This window comes from Hippoglossus stenolepis, chromosome 11 (genome assembly GCF_022539355.2).
Source record: "Hippoglossus stenolepis isolate QCI-W04-F060 chromosome 11, HSTE1.2, whole genome shotgun sequence".
NCBI classification, from domain to species: domain Eukaryota; kingdom Metazoa; phylum Chordata; class Actinopteri; order Pleuronectiformes; family Pleuronectidae; genus Hippoglossus; species Hippoglossus stenolepis.
In genome coordinates this window covers 9,320,856-9,332,055 of record NC_061493.1, presented here as the reverse complement: position 1 = coordinate 9,332,055, position 11,200 = coordinate 9,320,856, and the positions used below count along the sequence as shown (strand labels likewise).

The 11,200-nt window shown below is 41.4% G+C and overlaps 2 protein-coding genes across 2 annotated transcripts; one reads left to right on the top strand and one right to left on the bottom strand.

Moving 5' to 3' along the window:
* The first annotated feature begins 186 nt into the window (after positions 1 to 186).
* On the top strand, positions 187 to 6,323 carry selenof (selenoprotein F). The gene is made up of 5 exons (XM_035170977.2): positions 187 to 282; positions 1,660 to 1,827; positions 4,359 to 4,422; positions 4,939 to 4,988; positions 5,157 to 6,323. Exons 1-5 carry the CDS (start codon positions 235 to 237, stop codon positions 5,286 to 5,288), a joined length of 462 nt encoding a protein of 153 aa, XP_035026868.1. The 5' UTR covers positions 187 to 234; the 3' UTR covers positions 5,289 to 6,323.
* A 1,302-nt stretch (positions 6,324 to 7,625) lies between these two features.
* LOC118118004 (claudin-18) lies at positions 7,626 to 10,284 on the bottom strand. Its single transcript, XM_035170759.2, has 5 exons — positions 10,065 to 10,284; positions 8,425 to 8,589; positions 8,162 to 8,312; positions 7,948 to 8,061; positions 7,626 to 7,719 (listed from the first exon to the last, which is right to left on the bottom strand). Exons 1-5 carry the CDS (start codon positions 10,282 to 10,284, stop codon positions 7,626 to 7,628), a joined length of 744 nt encoding a protein of 247 aa, XP_035026650.2.
* Positions 10,285 to 11,200: the final 916 nt, after the last annotated feature.

Here is an 11,200-nt window from a genome sequence, read left to right as displayed (position 1 = left end):
GCATGTGCCAACATTCAAGAAACATGACAAATAAATTAAACGTATCCCAATCTTTCACATATCCGTAAACGCGTGTTTTTAGGACAACATACGTGATTTATTTCAACAGCACTTGCTATTTAACATTTTTTAAATACGTAAATTTCTAAGTTTAACGTTCAGGCGCGGCAGGGCTGCCCTTCATTAAGCACAGGGGTCCTGTGAGTGAGTTTCGCTCACAAAGCAGGATCCAAAATGTCGGGGGAGGTGTATCTCCTGTGGCTCCTCTCGCTCCTAAAAACGGTGAGTTTATCCACACTGGAAATGTTGTCGCCGCTTCTTCGAGTGTTTAGTGTGAAACACAAACGGGTAACGACGCGGTCAGTGGTCCCGTGTTAGCCTCACTGACGTTAGCCGCAGTTTTGTGAACCGCATCCTGCTGCTCCCGCTGCCTCTAAATGACGTGGCTCAACCTGAGCCGTGATGGAAGTGAAGCCTTCCCGGGTTGTCCCCAAGAAACCGACTTTATTCATTCCTGTGAAAACCTGTTCAGCTAAGTGGACATTAAACTCCTGTCGTGTGGATACTACTTGCCCACAAAGCGGCAGCCATAGATTAGCTGTATCATGGAGTTTCTTATTGGGCCCATTCGTAACTGAGAACTTATTTCCTGAATCCTGAAAAGCGAAACTGGGCTTAAACATTAGCGTTGCCTGTTAGCATCTTTATAGTCATGCGTCAGTGGAAAGCTGGGTCCTCTGTTGTCATTCAGATCGATGTTAAAAGCAGCATTACGCTTTGTGGGTCAGTAGCAAAGAGGATGAACACACCACAGCCATCCGGGTAGATGCTCTTCCTGTTTGCCCACGAGCCAGTCAACTTAATTAATACCACTGTACCAATTAATTGTGTTGAATTCACTGATTTATAGTCCAACAGCAAAAGTTACTTAAAGACTGAAACTATTGATGCATCATCAACCAAATACCACCATTGTATGTATATTTGAAAAGCATCACGTGTGTTTTTCCCCACTATTTTAAATCAAATGAATATTTACTTCCTTGTGGTTGTGGGCCAAATCAATCAATCAATCAAATCAATCAAAAGAACCTTTTAAACAGGTGAGAGATTCAGTGAATTGTGGCACTTGTTTGTTCAAGATGACTGTTTTTATTAAAAGAATACTAAATCAGATAGTTTGATAGATTATGATATTGTAGTTGCAGCGTCACTGCCCGTTAGGCCACTTAACAAAATAAGATGCACGTTTTAGTCCAGATTGGATTTAGGAGATCAGGTTTTTGCAGTAGCTGCATCATGATCCCTTGACATTATACTGGCCTGAAAACCAATTTTTACTCATGGCTTTTAAAACAAGTTGATGCTTCTATTTATGTTGTTTTATGTTACTATGTGTTTTATTTATTTATTCAATATATCAGTTGTTTTCTTGGCTGTTTGTTTTAACTTTTATGCACTGTTTACAAACTGTTTTATTACACTTGTAAAAACAAAACTATAGACTATATTCATCTTTAATTTCAAACTCCTTCATCTTAATTTTGCTTTAGTGCTGTGCTTTTGTGTCTAACACCCAAGCAAGCACTTTACTAAAACATAGCCTTTTTCGTTTCCCTTCCATTCGAATCCTCTTAATCTCCTCTCTCCCCTCCCCAGGTGTCGGCGTATGGGGCCGACCTGTCGTCAGAGGGATGCAGGGAGCTGGGCTTCTCCAGCAACCTGCTGTGCAGCTCCTGTGACCTGCTCGGGGAGTTCAGCCTCACCAAGCTCCAGCCTGACTGCCAACAGTGCTGCCAGCAGGAGGCCCAGATGGAAGCGCGCAAGGTAAAGGGAACAACGAGCTCCCGAAACAGACAAAACATAAAGCGATTGTCTGTTTAGGTTCAGTCACGACATGGAACGGGTTGCTAAAATCTCAAAGGGGGACTCAGTCAAAATAGAAGTGTAATGAGGGTGAGCTAAAGTTCCTGCAGTGGAATCATAAATGAAATGTACTGACTGTTTGTGATGGAGGACTGAGACAGTTAAATCTGATGATGTGCAACAGATCGTTCATTAATTGTGGAGTCTGGAGCTGATGCGTATGTTGTCATTTGTGATTCACTATAGTTTTGCAGAAGCAGTGGGCTACCCAGTGGATAGTATTAGCACTCTGGGAACCTCTGAGTCAGAACGTGTGATGATCACATCCCTCAGCGTTTGGTGTGCTAATAAAAACAACCTAGTTTTAGTCTCCCTGTTGCTGGGTCTGTTGACACTGTTTGCAGCTGTGCATCAGATCTGAGCCTCCACGCACAAGCTCTGTCACTCGCTGTCCGTCTCAATTTGTCTGTGTGATGTTCAGAGTCGAGGCTCCTTAACCCCAGCTCGACACTCCCCATGGGGTCAAAATGTCAAGTTATGCAGTAACAACCTCTCTGTAACCTGTTCGGATGCGTTGTCAGGCGCTTGTGTTTCCAGTGATTACAGGACATTCAAAAGGAGCCCCTGCTGTGCTCAGTGATGGATAAACACAGAGTGAAGCGATGGTGGAAAAACAATGTAATTTTCCTTTAATAAGCAAAGCCCCTAGAACGTGTGGGTAGTATCCTAGCAACAGCACCTTGGAAAAGTGTAGCGCACACCTCATTACACCTCTCGATGATAAGTGTGTTTCAGACAGACAGGCTCGTAGACCTGCTGCTCGCGATTTGAGTGAAAATGTCACGTAGAAGACCAATTGCCGACCAGTAGAAATGGCCGTGTCTCTAAGCACATTTTCTCCTCAGACGGGAACAATTATCTGCCCTAAGAATTCTTTGAGTCTCGCAATTGACATTAGTGCCAAGTCATTAAACCCTTTGAGAAATGGCTAATTCTGCAGCCCAGTCGATTAGCAAGATTCACTGAGCATGGAGGGCATTTCAGATACTCATTTTGAAACGTGTGCCTCTCTGCAGAACACCCGCACAAAGCAGCACCTCAGCTCCCTTGGGTGTCACTAGACAGTGCGTCTCTATACAGCAGGACAACCATACTGCTAATGACAATAACATGAGAAACCTACATTGCAGGTCTTTAAGTCCGGATCAGTCTGACAAACCCCACGAAAAGACATACTAACAAGTGTTGTCTGTGGGGCTAAAGCCCAGTGTCTTTTTTCTCTGTGCTGTTGAGCTCCCCTCTTTTTTGTTTTTTATATAAAAAAAAAAAACAACACTATCGAGAAACAGCTCTGCATCTGAAAACAGTCTTTACAAAATGCACCATTTACTTCTGAGTCACACTGTTCCCAGCTGTAAGAACAGTTTTACAGGGTATCCGTAGGTCTTATTCTTGAAATACTTAAAACTCAGTTTCCTTTAAAAAGGATATTATTGTATCATATACATGATTTTTTTAAAGATGTGGCTGCAGGCTATTTGAAACAGTATGCATCTACAAACTATAAATGAAACAGTGGACTGCAGTGCATACCTGTCTTAATTATTACAGGCTTTACAGGGCAAAAGCTGCTGATCATATTTTGCAATCACATTTTGATTCTTGTCGACCTTTTGTCTAATTCTTTCATTGACAATACAACATCATTTCTGTTTGATCATTTCAGGCTGTAGTTGATCTCTGCCTCTGTGTGTAAACTTGGCAGAGAACCAGACAGATTAAGATGATACATGGATGGATTTGTGAAAGTGAAAAGTCCTCCTTCTAATGAATGTATTTTGTATTGAAATCACTGATGGACTGGATGACCAGATAATTCATTCATTCATTCATTCATTCACATTGTCTAAATTCTCAAATGAGTCAAAGTTGAGTCGTCCTATCGTTTCCTTCCAAGCTCCCAGTTCTCAACAGAGACGTGACTTGTCCCTGATCTGCTGTGTGCGATAAAATGAAAAGCATGGAAATTAAAATTCAGCAGTGCCAGATTGTTTAGAGAAACTCACGGGTGGAAGCGAGCAAGAGAAGGAAGAGAGGATCTTAGCTTTGCATGCTTAATTTAATTTGCTGTGTGAGCCAGCCGAGCAGGACATTTACCATTGCTCCCTCCTCCCCACTGAAGCCGGCGAGCGGAGCATGGTCTTGAGATACTGCTGTGACACTCCAATTTCCTCTAACTTATTGTATATTGGTGCTGGAGGTTTGATTACAAGTGAGATCTGCACAAACCACCATCCATCAGCCCTGATCCATATGCACAGGCTCACAGTTTAATGACCCCCAAGGAGTCGCACAGATACGTTTATGAATCAGTCTGCCTGAATCAAATTACTGCTCCAGGCCAGGCAGGCGTCCTACCACCAGCAGGGCCTCAGTCTATTCTCTTTCTCTGTGTGTGGTGGGATCCTTAAGCTGTGTTTCTTTGCACACAGCTTTACGCTGGAGCCATCCTCGAGGTGTGTGGATGAAAATTGGGGAGGTTCCCCCAAGTCCAAGGTGAGTTTTCTCTCGACATGATTATACTCTGATAGTTACCTTATTTTCAAAAATTCACCTGTCTTTCTAATTCTGTGTCTTAATCAGTGCGGATGAGTGTAAAATATTTCCTTGTAAAATCACTTTTTGCAGTAGGTGGTCTAAAGTGCCTGCGGGGCCGGTTTTCAAACAAGCTTTTGAAGTTTTTCGTGTTTCTTCCCCTGCGTCTTGGGAGCAGACCTCCCATCTCTGCTCAGCGTACCATTTGGATAATTTGGTGTCGGGTTACGTTGATGGACTTATTGCCGCTCGCCTCAGTGTGGGGCGAGACGTCTGGAGCCCTGTCTGTGCCATATGGCTGCTGTTTGTTTACTTCAGCTGTAGCTGCCTTGTGTTCTCAACTGTCTCCTCCACCATTAACGCCGCCTTCTCAGGCGGTTTCACAGTTGTCGCTAATTACAGGCGTCGGGACTGAAATAGAAAGGCTGAGTCATTACCCCGACATTTGTCTCACCACTGTTTTTTTAATCTTCACAGCTTTTGTCAGGAGCGATAAGCCAAAGATGTTCAAGGGTCTTCAGATCAAGGTAGGGATTATGCGTTGTGTTGATTATGTACACACCAGCATCATCATGATTAGACACAATAAACGTCATCTGGAGGGGGAAAGTAATTTGTAAGAAATCAGGTTATATTAATCAGATGAGTCATAAACATTTCTCTAACACTCTTTTTCACTCCCTCCTTCTCTGCAGTATGTCAGAGGCTCAGATCCTGTACTAAAGCTTTTGGACGATAACGGGAACATCGCTGAAGAACTCAGCATCCTCAAGTGGAACACAGACAGTGTGGAGGAGTTCCTAAGTGAGAAATTAGACCGGATATAGACACAACTCCAACTTTCTTTTTTAATTTGAAGTCTTTAGTGAAAGGAAATCCTCCAAAGTACAAAGAAAAACATATTTCACTACTTGCTCTTTTATAAAACTACAGATAGTTGATAGTTATGTGCTGAGGCTGTAAGATTTGTGCCTCTTCTGCTCAGGTGAATGAAATTTTGTTTGTGGCGCTCACAGGGCAGAAAAGCTACATCTAAAATATTCACCAGCAACTCGTCTTTGCTGAAGCTGTCTCCTGATTACTGCTGATCAACCACCTCCCGCCCTGTCAGCAGTATTCATTTGAACTAATTTATACTAAATAAAATGGTCCAAATGAAAACTGAGAAGCAGAGAAACAGTTTCTGGAAATCTCTGCGGCCGTAAATGTAATAAAGAGACAGATCTTTAAAAGCTTGAGCAAATTAAATGGAAAATGTATCTGCTTGGTTTGAGACTAAAGGAGCAAGTTGGAAAAGCTTTCTTGTACTTTGAGGGATCCGAACGTAATTATCTACCAATTTGTACTGAACTGGGCCTTGATAGATGGTTGTTGAATAACTGTTCTCTATGACCGTTTTTGTATCTAAAGAATGAATATCTTGTCTAAATTTGACCAAATATCTTCTATGAGTGTGTGAAACGATATCACAGAGTCCAGAGGAGCAGCACACCCTGAAATAATGATCTAAATCCCAGATAAATCATAAATGATATTTTCTTCCTTTGGTTTGAGAAGACATTCGTACATCAGGACCTGTTTCGTTGTCCCTGTCTGTCTGATATTCTTGTATAATTATTTTTTATAACGCTCAACATGACTGAATTAATCCCAGTTGCTTTTCCAAATGCAGATGTCTTATGCAGAGGCACATGTTTGTGAAGAGCTCACAGTAAACCAGTGTTGGGTTGTGAGCTCTGATGTACCTTTGTGTTTTTCTGCATCTTTTGCTTCGGAGAGAAACTGGATTTATTTTGGATGTTTATTTTTTTTTGAGGTGGAGGTTGAAATATGCAACAATAAATAAAGTCTCTGGAGGTTTATCTGCCAATAGTGTGTGTTTTAATGGAAACTGCTACTGAATCACTGTTATTATTCAATAACTGCCGGGGGAGTGCCTGGCTTCAGGCCGAGCTGAAGACATGAGTTTGCTGACATCTAGTGGTTACTAAGGGTATTGCCTCTGCAGAAAAGGACCTAAGAATTAGTTATTGCAAGTTCTCTATATTGTATCTAAAAACTAAAAACAGAACCTCCCACACACAACTCTGAGTTTCACATCATTATGTAAATTGGAGGTGAAAGATCCAAGTGAAGTAACAATAAGGAAAGCATGTTTCTCAGGGAGGGGGAACTTAAATTTCAAATCACATTTCTAAAACTAGGTCATAGATATACCTTATGTGTACCAGTCTCGAGATTAGTGAAAAAAGTGGCTGTTAGCTTTCTGAAACCCCTGTTCTCTTTAAAATAACATTAACGTAAAGCTTTTGAAACTCTTCCTTTTATTAAAGATCCTGTTATATTTTAATTTGCAACAATATAGATCAGTCATGTATTTCTCTTCCAGCTAAAGTAAAAACCATCAGATTTTTCTTTCGCAGTAAATGTACAGCATGAAAATACAGGATACACAATAAAACCACTGAATCGCCTTAAGAGACACATGGGCAAAGCTTCAACATCCGTAGGGTTTGTCAGCCTGTTCTTACAGCAACACGCCTCCATAAGCAAAGTCAAACATCCAGACTATTCCGATTTTATTCTCCATGTTGACAGATCCTATCTAACAAGAAGTGTTATAAGCTGTTTAAATGCATTTGATCATTGCTGCACACATGAAGTACGTTGGCAGATGGATACGTGCTGTTAGAAAGGCCTTGTTCTCACTTGAGTCCTAAATCCACCCATGATTTCCTGTCAGTGCTCAGGAAATGATGTCACATTCACATTCCGTCATTAACGACACTTTCAGAGAAACTGGAACACCATATATCAGAAATCAGTGTTTTATTTTCAAACATAAAAATAAAGTGATTTAACAAAAGTCAAGTAAAAAAAAAGCTTCAATTACACAGTGTACCCCCACATTTATAAATATCTCATAACCACTAAATGTGCATGTGAAAACTACATAATTTGCCAATAATGCCTTTTTTAAAATTATTATTACACCTGTTGGACTTCTGTTTGGATGTGAGGCATGATAGACCATCACCAGACAATAAGATGCAGTATTAAATGTGTATATGAAAATAAAAAAAATCACACAAAGCCTGCTGCACGAAGGCTGAAAAGCACAAATCTGAGCATAAACCACTTGTCAGTGCTGAGGCTGCTTAAAGTCACACATATTGGGTTTTCTTGCCGTCCTCTGAGTGATGATCACCCGGGTCGGTTTTGGTGCGGGACTGAGGTTTGTAAACAACCCCTGGGTAGCTGAAAGACAAGAGACAACACACATAGCATTAAGGTAACTGTTGTAAAGGTGTATCTGCTGTCAAAACACATGGAAACGACTAAAATAAGTCACAAGTGAGCATATAACTGATAACATCATAATAGAATTTGGTCCAAAACAAATTCACAGACATGATAAATCATTCAGATATACAGAATTTAAGAGGCTTATCATTTACTACTAATATAAATCTGTGTTGGACTCACTGGGGTTTTTCATCTTTCACCATTTCCCTGAAAGCCAGTGACTTCAGGACGCCGCCAATAAGCAGCACGCCGCCTCCAATCCAGGCGATAAACAGTGCAGGGCCAAACGTGTATCTGGGAAATACAGATAACACAAAGTATGTATAGGTCCAACATGTGAACAATATGGATTATTGTGGGAACAGAAGCGAAAATAATAAACTTAATATCCTACGTTGGCATTCCTCCTCCCATTCCTCCCATTGCACCATTTCCCATCCCTCCCCCCATCATTCCTCCTCCACCATAGCTGGGGTAGGTGGCCATCCGGAAACTGGCCACGATCTGGTTGGCGTAGATGGATGCACCTGCAATGCCGCACACAGCTGAAAGAGGGCACAGAATGACACAAGTGAAATGAAGAGATTCATGTCGGTGATTTCTTTTACACATATTCCTCTTCAGCTTGACTCATGTTCATCCACATTGTGCCCGTACCCGCGATGATGAACATGATGCCAGCGGTGAGGCTCATCTTGGCCTTGGTGGTGTCCTCCATGCTGGTCATCGTGAGGCAGGTGAGGGAGAAAACTGATATCACCGCCCCGAGTATACTCAGCACCACGCCCACTATCATCAGGGCCCGCACAGCCTGGAAGGCCCCTGCAGATGACAGAAAACTCAGAATCAGAGACTTTACAGTTGTACATTTAAGATGGATGTTATTGAGGCAAAGCAAGGTCATTTTATTTACAACGCACGCGTCGGTAGATTCAAGGTGCAGAGGCCATACCCAGGAATTTAGAAATACAGAGGTCATGACTCTAAATTCTCCAAAAATTTAACTAATCATCAAAATTATACTAATTTCTCACATCATATTAATACTCTTTAGAGTTTAATTCAATGTTCCGTAATCTTCATTTCACACTTGGCCAAAAATGAAGCTCTGTGGGGTAAAAATGTCATATTTATTTTCTGGTATCCTAAAAGTCCTAACATTTAAATAAATTTGTGTCTACTAAAATACTAAAAGACTAAAATACTAAATAAAAAGCCGAATCTATTATTTTTTATTGTTGAGTACAAATCCCCCCCCCAGAATCAATTAATGTCCAACTTTAGCAAAAATAAATATTCATACATTTTCTGTCAGGTCCTCATTTGAAAAGACAATGACAGATAATGCGTTTTGTACTGTTGTGTGATAACCTGCACTCTGACCTGTGTATTCATTTGAAACCTCATATTCTTAATAATGTCTTAATAATGTGGTGAGTATGCTCCTGCAGTAGGTGTGTTGTAGGAACCTGCCCTTTGCATTTTGTTTGTTCTCTTTCTGATAACTGTATTGACCGACTCTCGGCCTGGCCGTCCATTACACGGTCCAGAATGCACTGCGGAGCAGAGCAAACACTGATAGGAGTGGACTTGACTTAGGAACAAGAGTTTGTATGATGGCAACAGAAACTCAGAGTAACTGAGTAATTATTTAAATACAACCTCTGTTTAAAAAAATTTGAAAAAGGAGAAATCTGATGCACTTTACATGTTGTCTGACATCATCAGAGTTATCTCTTGTGTCCTGTAAGGTCACTTCCTGTTCTTTCTAATTTTCCTTTTGATCTTTTTAACACCATTAGCCTCAATTTGCCTGATGCACCAAATCAAAGTGTTTAATTAACCTTTTAGACTCAAATCTTAAAATACTTCAACCCTTCATGACAATATAACATATTAGTATGTTCTAGAAGTTGTCATCATGAACCTGAATGAGACTCATCTTGGCGCCTTAAATTCCTCCTGCCTCGTCATTTCAGAAGAACAATAGTTTAGGCCATCTTGAATCTTACCAGGAAGTGAGAGAACTTGCTCCTACTTCCTTCTTTTTGCAAAACTGCAAAATGTTTTAAACAGTTCAGCTATTACTTTATAAAATGTTGTCACTGCGTCATTGTTAGTGTGATCAGAGAATCACATCTAACGAGATCTCATAAGGGAGAGTCCAGACTGTAAGTAAGGAAATGTCATGAGTTCGTGGCCTTGACAGTGAAGGAGACCCAGGTTGAATCAGTTCCATTGGTAGGACATCAAGGAAATGAAACTTCTGTTGGATATATAGAGGAGTCTTGTCTTACCTGAGAAGCCCAGGAGGCCGTAGAGCGGACGACATTCGGTGAGTCCAGAGGAGGCCGTCTCACAGTCCTGCCACAGACCCTTGTAGGTGTAAAGAGATGTCACCACCTCCCCCTGCCTGTCCTTCACACTCCACTTGTTCATGGCTGTGGCTGCGATCAGGGCTGCGGCCCCGATCAGGCCCAAAACGAATCCACCGTTCTGCAGAACCGAAGGCGCCATTGTGGTCTTCTCCTTCAGAAATCAGAAAATATACCTGGCACAGCGAGTGTGTGCAGTGTAGGTTTGTGTTTGGTTTAAAAGATAGAAATCCTAATACTTAAAGTACAGCTATTTATGTGAATGCATTTAGCGAACGAGCCAAAAGTGAGCAGGTATGTCGCGTGCGGATAAAGAATGAAACTGGGCAAAGGGGCGCTTTGTAGTCATGGTGGTGTTGGTGGGTGGAGGCGGTTGGGTTTCACCCAGTGGGTCATACAGCCGTGTATGGGCAGGGCTACCTTGTGTTGAGACGTGTGGACACAGTGGTGATAGGCGCACCTGGCACCTAAATGAGAACTAACCGTTTTAATGTAAATACGGGAAACTGAATCACCGACTCCATGTAGGGCTTTCAGAGAGCTGATAACTGTTGGTCAGTGAGTTGATGCTGATTGGCCGCGCTGACACTCAAACACAAACTAAAACTGATGCATCACCAAATGTGTCACTTTATAAATAATGGATGACATACACAGGACTGAAAACAGCACATGATTACAGCAGATTCTCAATCAGGCCATGATCCTGAATAAGACATTTGAAGCGAAACAAGCAACATTCAACTTTTCTCTGGTAAAGATTTGGTGTTTTGCTCAACGACACTGAAAGAAGATGAAATCTCAACAACCTGATGACTTTAAACTTGACAGTTCGTCCTTCAGTCTCTTTTCCGGAGCTGCAGAGTGCCCAGTGGAAACCAAGGATGAATAGATGTGATTACAACATCCACAATTTATGTTCAGCCAGACACTTGTTGAATTCTTCTGTGAGAAGGTTAAAAGGTGTAAAATACAAAAACAGCAGTCGGGTCAGTACTAGTTTGATTCCAATTGTCGCACACTGAGAATGAATAGTTTCAGTGTGAAGACTCATTTCC

Coding starts and splice junctions, on each gene's coding strand:
- LOC118118004 (XM_035170759.2), bottom strand. CDS start 10,284: ATGGCGCCTTCGGTTCTGCAGAACGGTGGATTCGTTTTGGGCCTGATC. Junction 8,313..8,424: donor CATCATGTTCATCATCGCGG/GTACGGGCACAA, acceptor GCCCTCTTTCAG/CTGTGTGCGGCATTGCAGGT. Junction 8,062..8,161: donor ATGGGAGGAGGAATGCCAAC/GTAGGATATTAA, acceptor TGTATTTCCCAG/ATACACGTTTGGCCCTGCAC.